Source organism: Anoplolepis gracilipes, chromosome 4 (genome assembly GCF_047496725.1).
Source record: "Anoplolepis gracilipes chromosome 4, ASM4749672v1, whole genome shotgun sequence".
Lineage (NCBI taxonomy): Eukaryota > Metazoa > Arthropoda > Insecta > Hymenoptera > Formicidae > Anoplolepis > Anoplolepis gracilipes.
This window is the reverse complement of record NC_132973.1, coordinates 11,950,508-11,969,005: the sequence shown is the minus strand read 5'-3', so window position 1 is coordinate 11,969,005 and position 18,498 is coordinate 11,950,508. Positions and strand designations below refer to the sequence as shown.

General features: G+C 30.2%; 1 protein-coding gene across 1 annotated transcript; it reads left to right on the top strand.

Moving 5' to 3' along the window:
- The first annotated feature begins 928 nt into the window (after positions 1–928).
- Positions 929–11,092, top strand: Enoph (uncharacterized). Its single transcript, XM_072890150.1, has 6 exons — positions 929–1,227; positions 1,885–1,986; positions 2,890–3,080; positions 3,713–3,845; positions 3,948–4,071; positions 4,204–11,092. The coding sequence occupies exons 1-6, from the start codon at positions 1,132–1,134 to the stop codon at positions 5,700–5,702; spliced, it is 2,145 nt and encodes a 714-aa protein (XP_072746251.1). The 5' UTR covers positions 929–1,131; the 3' UTR covers positions 5,703–11,092.
- The last annotated feature ends 7,406 nt before the right edge of the window (positions 11,093–18,498 follow it).

The following is an 18,498-nucleotide window of genomic DNA, read 5'->3' as shown; positions in this document are numbered from 1 at the left end:
TCATAGAAACGATTGAATTTACGATATAATTGTGAGACTGACTTGAAATAAAACGATCGAGTCTTAAGGTCACACGCCACTTTTCGAAAATGGGCAAAAAATAATGCGCGACGTGGAACTACTTTTCCGCGGAGTAATATCAGTGAGGGGGATTTGTTATCGAGTCAATATTCCACATATTCGGTTTTTCGACCGAAGCGATCATTTTTCTGTCACGAATAAAATCGGTGCGATGAGAAGTTTTTCGAATTTTCATGCTGATCCGTCATAGGAATTCGTCAAAGCAAGCGATTTTTCGTAAGATTCACCAGCGTGAAATTTTTTAGAAGGGTGGCATACGAGACGTTCACCGATTCGCGACGACGAGACCGCTGATTGGACGAACTCGAGGGGGAACGAGCACGATTCGCGGCACGCACTCACACTGTCGCGCGATCGCGAATATCTACGCGCCGATACGGGCCGCGGTTTGTATTTAATGCAGGATCGTGACAATTCGCCGCGAAACCCCGCGTTTTCCCTTGAAATTGTGTCTTTGATTTTTTTCATTCGCGTCAATTACAGCATCAACTTTTCCTGACAACAAACATTCTACTAATATAAGGTAATATAGAAAGTGACAAGTAAAAATTAAAGGCGTTTAGTTGAAATTATTAAGTTATAAATTATAACAGTACATTTATATTTATCGAGAATCATAGTTTAATTATTAATAAAATGTAAGCGTATAAAAGTCAGAAATATTTCTAACGAAATATCATTTCTCTAGCATTCTTTGAAATATCTCTGGAGCTTTATTTTCTGTGATATATAGCAATAAGACCGACAAATTTGAATAAAAACCCGGGCACCCGAGATTCATCAATACGGATATGGTTACCGGGTACACCAGACCAGGGCGCGAGCCGCGAGCGGAGGGGGTTCGCGAGAGTTCGCACGCATACACCGGCGAGGACTGGCGAGCACACATTGGTTTACGGCCAACAGCGAATTCGTTCGCCGGCTCTCAACAGGAACGCGTCGTCGCCGACATACACATCGTGAGCGCCAACCTAACCGAGGGGGAACGGTATACATATATATAGATACACCGTTATTAATTCTACCGTCGTGGGCGAGTCGTTTGCGAAAATGGCCGGGGAAAAGCGCAGCCAGGATCAGGACGAAACCGCAAGGATAGTGCTCGTCGACATCGAAGGCACTACCACGAGCATCAGCTTCGTGAAGGTAAAAGCACAAAAGACGATAAGACATGAACAACGCGAGCGCATCTCGCAACTCGGCCGTGCCGAGTCGTCTCGTCTCGTCTCGTCTCGTCTCGTCTCGTTTCGTCTCGTCTCGTCTCGCATATCGCTTCTTCCTGCCTCGATTCTTTGGCCAGCAAATTCGCGGATTTTTCGCGGATGGATATAATTCGCGAGCGACGGCGACGGCGACGGCGATGGCGGTGGCAGCTCGCTTGGGTGTCTGCGGAAAAGCGCGTATATAATATATGATCGAATTCCACGGCGGGTTATTGTCCTCGCGTCTGGGCGGTGTGCCGGCCTCGAGTTTTCGACAAGTCGCCGCCACCGTCGCCGTCGTGTTTGTGAATCGGACGAGGACTCGGGGAAAAAAAGAATTTAATTGAAATTTTTTTTTTCGCAAAAAGCGAATCCGCGCCCCTCCCGGATCCTAACGGCGACCGGTTGGAAAATCGAGCTCGAAAACAAACACTACGATCTTTTGATAGATATCGGTCGTGAGTCGCGAATGTATATTGACGCGGCGCGCCGAGACGCCACCGAAAGCTACTGGGAACAACGAGATTTCTCCTTGCGAGCGTGATTCTTCCGCCACGAGCCACGACGGATATTGATGTTTATGCGCTTGTTTTCCTTTCAGGAGACCCTTTTCCCCTACGTGCGCCAGAATTTGAAAAATTATATCGAGTCAAAATGGGAGGATGAGGAGTTCAAGCAAGATTATGAAAAATTAAAGGAACAGGTAACTATCAGATTTTGAATAGAATTAAAGGGACAGGTAAATGTAAATTTTTAGAGAATTAAAGAAATAAATATGAGATTTTGACTTAAATTAGATTCACAGGATAAAGAATCAGAAGAATATTTTTGTGTCTTTTTAAAAATTTGATGCTGTGGGAAAAATACAAGTCATCTAATTTACATTATATTAAACTCTTTCTCTTATTTGCTTTTTTTTTTTGTTCTTTTCTTTCAAATAAAATTTAAGATTTTCAATAAAAAAATTGAATATTTAATGTGTTAAAACAATTTTGATTTAAGGCATGATAGAGAAAAATCTATGTTAAAAAAAATTAATTAGAGAAATCAATTAGACTGATTGTCAAACTTCAAGATAACATTTTTTTATTTTTAAAATGCTTATTTAAGATAATATTGTTAGAAAATAATATCCTAAAGTAGTGAATGTTTAGAGAAGACTTCTTCTGTTACAATAAAGAGATTATTGAATGAAAAAGAAAGGAGAGAAATTATATATTATTATTCTTATGATATATAACTAATGGAATTTCTGATATTAATAACAAATGAGCATAAAGAATCCCTATCCTTTTCCATTCTTCTAACAACATTAAAAACTATTTTCTTGTGCAGGAATGATTTTTTCTTAACTTATACAAACTTCTTTGCATCTAGTATCTTGATACTTTGTTTTAAATCTAAATTTATATATATTTCATATAATGTGTATTTATATATATTTTGTATAACATGTATTACATTACGCACAGAATTAAATTTATTTTACATTTGGATCTAATATAAATTTTAAAGTTTTATGATTTCTTTTCTTTGAATAGTATTCTATTATATTTTATATATTTTTTATTGATATCATCAATAGTTTATGAATGTGCTTTTTTAGGCAAAAAAGGATGAGAAAGATCAATTAGATGGCTTTGTAACGATTACTGGTGATAAGCCTGAAGAAGAAAAAGAATCACTTTTGAAAAATGTTTTGTGGCAAATGGATAATGATCGTAAAACAGGGGCATTAAAGCAATTGCAAGGACATATGTGGCGTGAAGCATATAAAACAGGCGCAGTTAAAGCTCAGTAAGTTGTATTTTATTCTTCCTTTGTTTTCACTTGTAATAAATAAGGTTAATTCTTTATAAAGTATTTCTTTATCATATTATGTTTTTACACAAAATTTGTAGTGCATAAAGATCTTTTATAAATTATTAGAATTTAATAGTCTAGACAGGTGGTATCGCATACTTAATACATGGTATCATATACTTAAATACAAAAATGAAGAATAACATGTGTGAGGTGAATATACATAATATTTGGGCTCACTTCAGTTATTTATATTTATTTTTTATACAAAGCTTTATCTATGTTATATTAAAATTATGCATAAATAAGATAGATTTTGTGTAATGTTTGTATTTTATAATTCTATGTTTAGATTATTCTAATTTGTAAATTTGTTTGTGCATTGTTATTGTTAGATTATATTAAAAACTTTTTCTTAAGCAACTGTTATATGAGACATTATTTTATAAATAATTTTTTCTAGCTTTAATTTTATGATTTTTGAAATAACATTCTTAAATTGATATTAGTTATGAAAACTATTATAATTTAATAATAAAATTAAAGTTGTAAAAATTAGAAAATTAAAAGAAATTTAAAATTATATATTGCAATGTTAAAGAACTATAAGAGTATATTTTGTTTAGTGTTTATGAAGATGTTCCTAAAGCGCTTGAATCTTGGAAAAATGATGGCAGAAAAATATATGTCTACTCAAGTGGTAGTGTTGAGGCGCAAAAACTTCTTTTCGGGCATTCTGTACATGGTGATTTGCTTAAGGTATTGCATAAAAATACAATGCACTATAATTAAAGATATTCGACTGGAGATATCTGAATACTTGTATAAAAATTATTTTAAACATTATCCTTTTTTTTTTAGTATTTCAGTGGTTTCTTTGATACAGAAGTAGGTGCCAAACAAGAAAGTGATAGCTATAAAAATATATTGAGTAAAATTGATGACAAACCATCCAATGTTGTTTTCCTCACTGATGTTGTAAAAGGTTTGTATATTTCTCTTCTTTCTAAATATAGAGAAGAGAGATAGAGAAATTCTTATCATATTGTATAGATTTACTACATCATATTTTTAGACAATGTCTGTTTGTGCTCATTTCTTTTCTCTTAAACGACAGAAGCCGCAGCTGCCAAGGAAGCAGGTTTATCAACAGTTATCGTAGTACGTGAGGGTAATGCAGCTCTCAATGATGAAGAAAAAGTTACTTATACAACTATCAAGTCCTTCTTGGATTTAACGTTTCAAACATCTACAAAACGACAGAAATTAGAAACAGCAAATGAAAAAGTTGACGAAGGTACGACTGACGTCAGTGAACCAATGGACACTTCTGAAGATGTAGAAATACCCGATGATAAAAAAATCGAAAAAAACGAAGATGCGAAAGAAGTAACTGAATTGGAAGAAACAGATTGTCTAAAGAGTCAATCGTCACAAGATGCTTCAATTTCTCTGTCACAACAGGAAGAAGCAATGACGATTGAGAAAGATCCCTTAAATTCTGAAGAAGAGACTCCAATTGCGGAAGCAGAAAAATCTGGTATCAAATCTAAGGACATGAACAAAGATACAAGCTCACCTGGAAATGCAGAAGAAACCATGAAAGATGATACTACTGTCACAAAAAACAGTGATCAAATACCAGAAAAGTCTGAAGAAAAATTGGATACAGATACTGAAATTATTCCCACTGCCAATAAATCCTTAGATGTATCCATGTCAGAGTCTATATCAAAATCTGAAAATGCTCCGATGTCTTCCGAGAAAAAAATCAAAGATTCAACAGACATTGTGAAAGATGTACAAGATGAACTTGTTGACAAAATTCAAACAGCTGAAAATGACAAAAAAGATGATATTGAAACACAGTCACAAAATTGTGACAAAACAACAATGGATAAACTTGAAGAATGCTTGACAGCAGAAAAAGATGAAGTAAAGAAAGAATCAAAGATTGTTTCCGGCACATCTGAAAGCGAAAATATTTTAGCAAAGAATGAACAAGAAGAAATAAAAAATCTAGAGTCGACTGTGCTAGATTTTACAGAAAATGGAGAGACTGTAGAGGCAGCTATGGAAAAAGTAACAGAAACGGAAGCAACAACTAGTACGACAGACGTAAAGAAAGAAGTAACAATTGAAAAAGAGGCAACTGTAGAGAAAAGTTTGGAAGTAATCGCAAAAACTGAAAAAATCGATGAAAAGACACCCCAAGAAACGGAGGAAACGGTGGTTGCTGACACTGAAAAACGCGAGAATGAAACCACGAAACAAGAAATAGCAAAAGATGAAGAGACAGTGAAAGAAGAGAATGTGGTGGATATGAAAGACAAAAATATAGTGGATTCAGAAAAGCAAAAACTCAATGGAACCGCGCAAAACGGAAATACGGATGTGCCAGTGTTGGATGACAAATTACACAGTAACGGACTGAACGAAGGACCGTCGAAGGAGACGACAAGCGAAGATGCGGCAGCGCAAAACGGTGAGCCTGAGAGTTCGTCGGAAAGTAGTGCGGAGTCCATAAAAGTTAAAAAGGTCGTCGATTCTAATGTAGTCGATGGTACCGGAGAACCCGACGTTGTTCCTCCTGTAGTTGTAGCGGCGACGTCTTAACTTTGTTCTTATACAGTTTAAGGAGCCCTACATGCATAACCTAATCAACAAGTACTTATTCACAGGTATAAATTGATATAAATTGATTCCATATACTTTACGTAAATCGTACTACGCGTGAAAAACGTGACGCGCTATTTTAAAATGCAGTTCGTAAATTACCATTTCTTTCGGCGATTATAACGAGAGAAAGAAAATACCGGAGTATGATACGGAAGATTTGATTGTTCTTTAAACATTATGATAGTTGTATATTTTACTTTCCGTGATGATGGCCAACTTCTATTTATATGATGATCTACATCGTTAACGTTTTATGTTAACTCGTATATACAATACATTGACTGATGCCTATATCGCGGAGATCGGCTTCTATCGTTAGTTTTTTTCATATTTCTTTCCCTAATAATGATCCATCTTCGATTGTGACAATTTGTGTGAGGGAAAGCTTGACGTGACATTTTACGATTAAACTTGCAAAACTTTCTTAGCTGTAATTTCGTGCGTGATCGGTCTAAAAGTAATCGAACGTGTCATCCACTGTAATCGATTACTACTAACACTACGTGTTTTTTGAGGGTTTCTCCCAATACTACTACTAATATTTACATGACATGTGTATTGACTTATCTTTTTTATATCGCCTAAACAGAAAACAAGATCATATACGTGAAAAACTGATAGGATAGGTAATTCCAATATAGTTGCAGTATGTTAAAATATCGATTGTATCTGTGCCAAATGAATTTAACAATTCGAACTCTTGCTTCCTTTATTTTACCTCTTCAGTTTTCATTTCCTCGATAATTTGATGTACGATATGAAAAGGTTTGATCAATGCTGCAACCAATTACAATGAAATTGATTAAGAATTATTTTAAGACTGAATTAATAAAACAAAACACGTAATTGATGGTTTTTTTTTTTTTTAGATTATATCATAGGATTTTCGTTGCGCACAGCATATTTAACTTTTGGCGAATTAGTAAATAACGCACATTTTGAGTTTAAATAATTGTAGATACATCACAACACACAGTAAACTTCACTCGTTAGTTTTGCTCATTGCGTTTTCATTATATAAGATATAATTAGAAATTTGTTAATATTAGAGCTTACATCGATACGCTTTCTACCATCGTTTTGTCTGCCTAACATGGTTCGCATTTTCTTCTTAACGAATATTAATACAATACGGGACGTTGAGTTCAATCGCTAAATATGTGAAAGATATTAAAAGCTTCTTTTAGCTTATATGAATTTTGTGATTTCGTTTTGTGATTTTATAATCTTTTTAGTCTTAGAGGTGAATTGACTTTAAATGATTGCTTGAATAAACTGATCTAGTGATAATAATTTACAACAACAAGTAACTAATTATGGATCCATTTTCTCTTCTATGATTGAATCACATGATTTAATAAGAATACTCGCGGAAGAGCATATCGATTTGTAGATTTATTCTGTTCATTCCTGTAAACTAATATTGAGTTACAAAATCCGTGTGTATGTAATGGCATTTACATTATCACTTTGCACATAATCTAAGTAGACAAACTTGTCAAAATTGGCAAGTAAATGTTTTATATAAACTAACTACTTAGATTACATGTAGTATATGATAATATAGATGCAGTACACATGGATTTGCTCACTTTTGTGACGCTCAGCATAAGGCCTGTTTTTTTACAACTGAATTGAATTGAACTGGTCGCACTAGTTCAGAGTTTATCTTTCTCTCTCCACATTAAAAAGAGAAACATAAATATTGAACTAGTACAACCAGCTCAGTTCAACTATAAAGAACAGACTTATAGTATACGCAAAATACTAGAATAATAATAATAGCGATTAAAATAAAATTGCATGTGACGCTTTCGTTCATATTATTACTTTTAACTACTATTCATGAGATGCCCATTCCTGTTAAATTGACTGTGATTTAAGAATATATATTAATAGACATAGGTTTTCCCCGAAACGATTCGTTGTTATTGAGGACGCGCAGGCGATCGTTTTTGAATACGAAAACGACTAATATTCCGTTGCGATTATTATTTTTATTCGGATTAATATGCCCGCGTCTAGTCGAAGTCACTAAGGGGACTTCTATAGATCGATAGGCGATTTCGCTTATTATATTATGTTCGCCGACTATGCTAGGGAGACGCGATGAAACGAAAGAAACGCGCAATACGTGTCTCGTACGTCTATGCTAGTGCATGTATAACAGAAACAAATAGAAGACCAATACAAACAAACCACGATTTGATACTTTACGATTATACTCTTAACAGACCTCGCATATTTTATTTGTAAGTTGTTTATTCGGAGAAAGATGTGAATGTGTATTGGATGTGATGATCATCCTCGCCATTATATTATTCATCTCGAAATAGTCAAGATAAAAGCAAACTCTCATGCTCTCCGCCTCGTCACCGCGCTCAGCGACAAGTTCACCGATAGTCTAAGATCAGCTGTCGAATCATTTTTACACACGAAATGATCAAAGTGACTCGCTCTCACTTATTCTATCAAAAGAACGTGTACATGTTTTAATAACGATTTTTAAAGTCTGATTTATGATGGGACGAGAATGAACGATTATACCTTTAATCGTGCAAATTGACTGAGAAATCAACGAGAAGAAACACAGAGTCCTTCTCTATTGACTGATCATTAATATTACCGCAAACTATGAAAACTGATAAACTGCCATTATTTACGACATAAGTTAAACTCGAGGGTGAAATGACGATGTGCTCGAAACTTTCTTCGGCTGACTTTCACGACATCGCCTGAATCATCATCCCCATATCATTCATTCTACTGTTTTACGTCAATAGTCGAGAAGGTCGAAGCGCACATCTTGATTACACGCTTGAGCGCGAGTCAACATACTCGTGTCTCGATCACAAACATGTGTCCATCGTGTAATTTCTTAATACTTTCAATGCTGCGGCAATTGTGTCGAAGAGCAACGTCCCAGTATATACATAAAAAATTACTGTATTTAAAAAAATTATATGTAAACGAAAAAAAGAACGATATTTACATTTACATTTGATTTACAGTTTTACGATATATAATTCCTAATTAAATTTCCAGAAAATATTAAAATTTATGCGGCATTGAATGTGTTAATGTTAATTTTAATGAACAGTCGAACTGATTTATCAAGTTTTTTCATGTCAAGTAACGCTGAATGAAGAACGCTCAATTTATTGACCGATTGACTATTTTAGCTCAAAGATTAACTCGAAAATCAATGCTACCGTGATCGAGTCTCGTCTGTTTTATAAACGATAAAAGAGAGAAGACAAGAGCTTGGACAATACACATTTTTAACATTAGCAACACAAATATTTCAATAATTTAATTTTAAAATAGAACTCTCTGAAAATATACTTATGAATTATAATAGATAATATCTTATTTTAATTATAAATAATAATTATACGTTTAATTTTCAATTTTAAATATTGCTGATGATATTTTAATTTTACTTTGTGTTTCTGGAAAAAAGAAGCTATAATTTGATAAAAATAAGTAAAATGCCTGATGTATCATCCACAGGTTTTCTAAACTTTATTCATTGTGTAAATCAATCTATTACCGTTATTTAATTTTATTTAATAATATATTATTATTAAATTTCTTAACATGGATTGAAGCAATACAAAGATCCGAGTTCATTGAATACAATTCTACTCGATTCTAACAAGACTATGGGCGATAAAAATCTAATATGATATATTGCTTCGTTATTCATTATACTATGATAAAAAATAGCCTGATTAAAATCCATATCAATCTTTATATTATCGTTAAGATTTAAATTATGTTTCGTTTTAAGGCGAAACATATAACTTGATTCCACGATTTTCGATTTTGCGATTTTTTTTTGATAGATTTATCGATTGCCACTCTGGTGAAAAATAGAGAGGATAATTCTATAACATCGTATTTTTAGAATCGTAATCGACAGGAGACTCTTTTCAAAGGAATGTCTTTTCAAAGCGTTAAGATTACGAGCAAGATCGAACAAAATCCAATAGACTATTAACAAGAATAACTTCATATTCATTAGCGATATTACTGTTTATAATTCATTGGTTGTATCTTTAATCATTATAATTGTAGGAGAGACATATGGACTTTATTGATACTTTTTAATTTTTAAGAATAAATGTCCTCAGGAAGAGTGGAAATCAAATACTAAAATTACAAGTTTGAAATTAAATGAAAGATTTTTTAAAAAGCTCACAAATATTTTTTGTATTATATTAATTTATTCCTAAATCTGTTTTAAATTATTATTCTGTTAATATCATACATTTAACATTAATATATTTAGAGTGAAGGTGGCGTAGCTCGAGTATTTAGATTCGTAGGTATCGCATTAATATATTTAGTGACATTTGATGACAAAATATCTAACATTACAATATTAAACAATATATAACATTGTCTAAATATTTCTAAAATTATTAAAAGCTGAAAAATTTTTAAATTTATAAACATTTAAAAATATATAAAAGTCTATTTAATTTGAAGAAGACTTAATTTTTTGTGATTTCTGATTTAATCTAATGATGGATTAATAATAAATTTGAGCATTATACTTGTGTATTTACCGATGATACTATGAAAGTATTTATCTGTAGTAGAAATGAATTTATTTTTACTGAAGAAATTAAATATCATTAGAGAATTATATGTTAAGAATAGTGAACGGCAAATGTTGACCGTTATTTTTCTAAATCGTGTCTTCTAAATGTCAAGGTTACATATTTTAAAAAATATAAAATTTGAAGTATTTTTTTTTCTTTTTTAAAGTACAATTCGGAATGTCATTCTTGAATTTGATTCCCTTTGAAACACAATCGATATTTGATTTTCACTCTTCAATTGTTCCTACAAACCCATCGCATTTTCCTTGATTTTTTCTTATTTTAAATATATTTATATAAAAGATAAATATATTTATATAAAAGATAAATATATTTATTATTAATATATTTATATAAATATATTTATATAAAAAAATACATTAATCCGAGAAAAAAATCAGTTAAATATACATATTATCTTTCGATGTTCTCACAGATATCAATGTATTATATGTGTTATTATGAAAGCACGAGCGATATATATAATAGTTTAACTTGATTTAATTGGATCTTTTAAATATTTTATGAGACTTAAATACGCACATCGATCGTGCGATCGATGGATCCCATTCTGCCTATTTATATTTACTGGATATAATACGAATTCCGAAAGATTATGCACACTGTACAGAACAAATCAATTTAATAAATTTTTGTTCTCCCCAAACTTTGACTGCATTCGTAGAGCAAAATAAATAAATTTTGCAACTAGAATTATGACGTTCGTTTTTATTTCTATTTCCTGTGACGTATACGTATATATATAAATTCGAAATTAAAGAATCATGTGTGTATAATTTTAAGAACATACGAACTACAATATACATATTATAGAATACATACTATAGAGTTAATTATTAATAATCACGTATTCAATATATAAAAAAATACAATATTTTTTCTTTTGGAAGTACTTTTACCGAGGGGACTATTATTTATCTATTACTCATATAATTTCCTATAACAGTCTCGTGAAATATCAAACGTAAGGAATTATAAACATAGTATTAATTATATATATAATTTATATATATATAATGTATATTATATTTGCATATACATATATATACATAATATATATATATATATATATATATATATATATATATATACATATGTATGTGTATATATATATATATATATATATCTAAAAAATTTACGTGATAATATTTATGTATTGTTTTTATTAAACTCATTAAGATTTTACATAATTGTAAGTTTTATAATTATTTTACATTATGAATTTATTATTATTATTATTATTATATGTAATATAATACAGCAGTATTGAAGCATCAATATGTTAAGATATTTAGATAGTGATTTATGTTCTTGTTTTATACTCAAATTGGATTGTTCGTAATCAAACGTGTTGAAAAGCGTCACTTTGAATAAAATGTCAAAAATCTATGAATTATCACATTCAAAATAATATCACTAAAATTGTCAGCTGGTTTTACACAAAATAATATTTCTATGTCGTACTTGTGTTACAATCGCTAATGAAGTACAGAATCATTAATATATTACCCTTCAGTTACAATTCTTTAAAAAACTCAGTAATTTTATACATACTTAACGAAAATTCTTATGAAGAATAACCTTTGCTATAAATTTTTAATTTCCAACATTGCATATGCATACGCATATTAGCATATATGCATAGTTAATATTGAAATTACAAATTTCAAATTTATTAGTAAATTGAAAGAAGAAGAAAAAGATTTAATTTTAGATTTAATTCAGCTCTAAACCTTAATTCGCTAAAAGTAAAATTTTTTTCATTGCTTATATAATTTGAAAATTTTTATAATTTCTTGATATTTTTACACAAAAAATTAACTCCAAATATGACAAACAAATTTAACATTAAACAATGATAGGATGAGTCATCTTAATAAGCAAAAATACAGAAACCGGAAAAACCGTTCATGTGAACATAGTTTCGAGAAGAAAAATAAGATATTAGAGAAACAACACCTATATCGCAAGTAGTTTAATATAAGTTATATATCGTTAAATCATTGATTATAGTTTTGGTTCTTTGATTCGTCTGTACGACTATATTGTCTCCTGTTAGTTTGTAATATTAGATTAACTCATTAGATGTAACTTATCACGATATGATATAATAATAGTTATAGCAGTATACTTTACATGAACTATTATGTTAATCAATACTTTTATTATTCTCCGATTAATCCGCCGATTTTAACAGCTATTAGCTCATGTATAAGATATTTCTGATGTAAAATTCGATAACTTTCATTGAATTGATAATAATATAATAATAAGCAATAACAGTAGTTTAATTTATTGCATGTACGATGTTGTCGATGTATATCCTTTAATCGATATGATTTTCTTTTTGAGTAACAATTGCTTTTCTGAATCATTGTGTGTATATATATATAATACCGCTTAATCTTTGCCGCGTATTTAGATAAAATACCTATATTTCAGATTTGAAACACATTTTATTTTTTGTCGGAAAAAGCCAACTTTAAAGCTAATCTAAGTTTCGCAATATAACACACTGTAAGAACAAAATGTATTGGATATTTGGTACTGAAAATACATGATTGTAAAATGTGAAATAATCTCGCTTTTCTTTTAGTATATATATATGTAAGTGTGTGTGTCTATATATATATATATATATTTATTTATTTATTTATTTCTATACATATAGTTGTTTTAGTATTATTTTAATATTAAAATTATTTTATTAAATAAAGTGCAATATGTATATATATATATAATTGCAATTTCGTCGAACATGGTTTGATCAAGTGATTGCGAAAAAGGGGAAGAGAGAGTGAAGATCGCGCGCGAACGAGTATCGGGACTGCCGAATAGAAGACGGATATTTGTTTTATTAAACATATCTATTAATTCACGAAAAAGTCTATTAACACATCGAATGTTTTGTATAAACGCGCTATACGCAATGATTTTGTTATTTCGTGCGACGACGCGTAAGCGGAAAGGTATCGACCCGACATAGATTTCGTGTATCAATAAACGTAATATGTATCGAAATCGGGAGTGTCGTGCAAAATGTCGCCAAAGTGTTTTGTGAGTGCTTAGAAAGATGCATCAACGAAGGATTAAAAGAAACTGATCAGACTTGATAGAAACAAGCAGATAATTTATTACGTATGAGGTTATAATTTAGTACGTATTATTCGCGAAATTAATTTTTTATCACAGTTATTACATAGCATATTTCATGCAATTCTATTTGGATATGCGAAATTGGCCCCTCACTTCGTGAAAACTCATTAATTGAGGTGAGAGTTTTGGCTTTATTTTTAATAATTCTAGAATTCTTGATACATAGATTAAACAAATAGTGTTGGCCATTAAAAGAATAGACTGGGAAAAAATCGGGACAAACTACAACGCCAGGTTTACCCTGCATCTCACTTTGTCCTTCAACAATTTTTTTAGCATTCTTGCCAAATTTTAAGCATTTGAGAATGCTGCAATAGTTCTACAAAAAATTTTTGTTATATGCGTAAAAATTATAGAATATTAATTAAAAAATTAAATTGTCAAATTAAACACTAGTCATATTTCGATAATTCTATCGATTAATGAGACTTCGTGTTATTCTACAATTACTTTTAATTTTTAGAGAGAGAAAAAGAAAGAGTTCTATATATCAAAATTATTAAAATATTTATTAAACAAATTACAAAGTAGAGAGATTGCCCAAATCGCCAAACGTATAAATATCGAGATAAGAAGACATTTACATCCAGTGTCTCGCGATCTAATTTATATAATTATCTAATATAATATTCTTTAAAACTTGTTGTATTACTTACTATTATACTACTGTATAAAACTTTTTGTATAACTATTGTGAAACTCTTAAGCGTTTAAAGTCTGGCAAGAAATGTTTAAAAAATCGTCGACAGATAAAGTGAGACAACGTGAACATGACATCTCAGTTTGTCCGATATAAATATATGTATATATACATATATTTTTTTGTTTATATATTTAATGTCTTACCATAATATTGAATATGAAGTACACACTCTTTGTAAATGTCATCTTTAATGATAAAGAAATGAAAAATTATCTTATGAAAATTATTCAGTTTTTTTTAGTACATAAGTATACTTACATTTATAAATCTAGCATTGAAACTTAAGACTCCGTGTTTTTTCTTCGTATGAATAAAAAACATTAGAAAATGCATGTAATAAAAAAATTTATTTTAGGAATAGTTGTATTAAAAAGTTTTAAAAATATTCTTTTTACTTTGAACAAAAATATCTGGAAAATCAGGGAACTTTTAGAGAATTTTTTTACAAAATTTGTACACACCTTGAAATTATATCTTGTAAATACTAGAACTATATTAAAATACAATTAAGTAAAATCTCTCATATATATTTTACTATTTTGGCTTTTTTCAATATACGCACAAAGTGTTATTAAATCTATATATTTATTTATTTCTATAATCATTACAAATAAATATATATATATATATATATATACATATATATTTGATGTATATATATATATATATATATATATATATATATACATCAAAAGAATAATTTAAGTTGAGAAAATATTATGGAGAAATATTATAGATAAATATAATACTATTTCTTCTCATATATATATATAGATATCTTGAAATAAATTAACAATTAATCACAAAACCTCGACAGATTGCAAAATTACATTTATATAAATTCGTATTTTTTGTAATTATTATTATTTAAAAGTAAAGTTCACACATGATGCATTATATTACTTGATGTTACCGACAATCAACCAGATGCTTCAATTATCACCGGATCAAATAATAATTACGAAGCAATAATCAAAGTTGCAAATTTTTAATATTATTTCATTGATGATGAAAACTATGTTTAAAAAATTAATAAAGCTAAATATTGTTTATTGAATATCTATTATATAAGGAAATGTGTCGGTAAAATATTTTTCAAACATCTATATTTGATATATTATCTTAAACTAAATTTTATTTCCATCAAATATATCTCTATTATTATTGTAAATAGTTATTTACATGTTGTTATCATGAATATAGAGTTATGATTTTCCAATTATGATTTAATTTTCCAAAGGTTAAACAAAATTGTACAAACTCCAATCATGCTTCTGCATATCTCAAGAAGATGTCACTGTTAAAACTAATATAGAGAGAATATTTGATTTTTATAATAAAAAAAGGAGAGTATTTTTATTCTTTGTTTATATAATAATTATGTAAATTTTCACCATAAATTTTTAATTATTTCTGTGTAAAATATTATTAATATTTGCACACGCGAATAAAAATTGTATATTTAAATTAAATAAATTTAGCGGTCTTTTTTATTATACAGTAAGAAGTAAGAATAATATTTAATGCAAAAATATATGTATATATACGTATATTGCAGGATTCTCGAAAAATCAGCGTTTTTATAAATAAGCTTAAGCTTTTTATAGAAAGTTAAATTTTTAGAGCAGAGTATGTATGTATATTTTTAATAAGAAATGTAGACTTTTTATAAGAGAACTGAATTTACAAAAAGCCTGTGCCACACACGTATGTAACGTACATAGTAATTATAATCAAACATTTAAAAAATGATTATCTTTAAAAAAATGCCTTTAAAATAAATTCTACAGAAAAAGAGAGAGAAAAAAGAGGAAAAGAGAGAATTGAGGGCAATAAATATTAAAATCACCTAAGAAACGATATGCATATGTATATGTATATAATACATATATACAATGTATATGTACAATATGTACAATATTTCGATTAAAAATATACAATACGCAGAAATGTACGAAGACAAGTTAATTTTTTTAACAGTCAGACTTTAAGTGCTCTTCTTTTTGCAAATAAAAGAACTTGGATTTTTTTCTATCATAACATCTCTCTCTTTCTCTCGATTGATTATAAAGATTCTTATATTAAATAATTATCTCAGCCCAAATCAAATTTTCTTTCGATTGCAAAAAAACTCAGCTAATTAAGGATTAATCGCCGCGTCATAAAATACAATAAGTATCATCGATGAATAGAAATTGCAATAGCGCCGCGCATTTACAGTTATTCACATAGATTTCGCAATATTCTTAGTCCTCGGGAGCAATACGGCGTTCTCTCTCGCATACAAAACAGTCGATCAGAAAACCAAATCCCCATTCACAATTATTGGAGGTTACCCTCGCGTCTCGCTCACCCTTCCCTTTCTTTTTCTCTTTCTCTCGAGTCTTCTTTAACGTCACAGTTTCGCTCTGTCTCTCTGTTTCTGTCTCTTTCTCTTTGTCTCTCTCTTTCCAACGTCATCGCTTTTAACCTGCTCTACGTCCCCCTTTTCCCTTTCTCTCATCCTCTCACCTTGTGATCCTGTGACTCTCCCGCTTCCCCCCCCCCCCCGCCCCGCTTGTCTTCTTGCTCTCGTGCTCACTCCGCTTTCCGCTCTTTCCTCTCTTATTCTTCTCTTTCTCTTCTCCTCCTTTTTCTCTTTTATTCGCGCGTTCTTCCACTTCTATATTTTCTATCTTTATTCTAAATAACGCTGGTTCATCACTTTTCCGTAATTCCCAAGTATTGTTTTATTTTATATTTGACATTTTGTATGTATGTTTCTAATTAAGTTTTGCTATAATTAATGAAAGATTTCCAAATTTTTCATTGAAGAATTCGGAAATGCAAATAAATTAACAATCAATTTAATAAATTTACTGTTTCGGCGTGATTATGTTATATCGTGAAATACTGTTACATACCGTTAGACAAAATGAGTTAGATATAAAAAAAATAATTTGTTATAAGACTGATATTACAAGAACTTATCATAAAAATAAAATATTAAAAAAAATAATGTAACGGATTAAAAAAGGAAGAAATATCTTAGAACTTGATAGCAATTATTTTTTGAATTGTAAGCTAATGTATTAATATAATAATCACATAATAATTATTACTCTAGTAAATAATGTCTATAACTAACTAACGCATCCCTTTCTTTTTTCTTTGTATTATACTTAAAGATAAAATATTCCATTTGAGATAATTTGATATTTATTGAATTAAATATAATATTTTTAAAGCTCAGATTAAATTTTATGATATATTTAATATATTTTATGATATATTTAATATATTTTATAATATAATTAGAATATTATTCTGTGTGATATATACTTCTAATGTGTACAAGAATATGACATCTGTTGTAACTTGAAGTTATAGATATTATACATGACACTCACACAAGGTAAAACTGGAATAGTACATTCTAATTGTAAGTATAACAGTACTTCATGCGATCATGATGATAAGCTACGTATCGAAGAGATAAGATCAGTTTCATCCCGTTGCCTCGCAAGAGCTCTTTTTGAGTTCTCTCATTAACCCTGTTATATTCTCAACGCAACCGTGTCATTATTTTTTTAACCCTTTCAATTTGCGTTTCATTTGAATCGCGATACGTCTGTCAAGCTATGCAAAATATATATTTCAAAATATAAGAGACTATAAAAATTGTATCTAAAATTGTATGTAAAATTATATCTTTTATTCTATATGTCTGTTTATGTCGTATAAGAAAATAATGTTTAGTTTCTTCAAAGACAAGTATTTATTCAACTACAGCGAAAATATCGGTTTGTTATGATAGTAATTTCTCATATACCAATTTAAAAATATAAAACTGCTAATACTATATATATATATATATATATATATATATATATATATATATATATATATCGATTTTTTCTCGCTGCTCTGATTTCATCAAAGAGTCACTCTTCGAATTTCTTTCGAGCTCGTTCAAAGTACGAAGTTTTGGCGGATGCGCCAGGACGAGCGCCGCGCCGGGAAGGTTCGCCTGCTGGCTTCATCTGGTCGCAGCAAGCAAGCTCCGAGAAGACGGACCGGTTCCAAAGGATGCTCTTCCACCTTTCCGTCCTTCGAGCAACGGTCGCCGTAAGTTGCTTCTTCGTGGTCGGTCTGTGCCTTTTCCCGTTCCCTCCATCTCTTGTCCCACGTTTCGCTCGCGTAGCTCGCCGTTTCTTCGGTGTCTTCTTCATCTTCGTCGAGCTTCGTTCTCCCGCCACGCTTG

What these genes read in the sequence shown, in the direction of transcription:
- Enoph (XM_072890150.1), top strand. Translation starts at nt 1,132, where the DNA reads ATGGCCGGGGAAAAGCGCAGCCAGGATCAGGACGAAACCGCAAGGATA. An exon ending in CGAGCATCAGCTTCGTGAAG is followed by an intron (nt 1,228 to 1,884) that starts GTAAAAGCACAA and finishes TTTTCCTTTCAG; the next exon opens with GAGACCCTTTTCCCCTACGT. An exon ending in ACAGGCGCAGTTAAAGCTCA is followed by an intron (nt 3,081 to 3,712) that starts GTAAGTTGTATT and finishes TATTTTGTTTAG; the next exon opens with TGTTTATGAAGATGTTCCTA.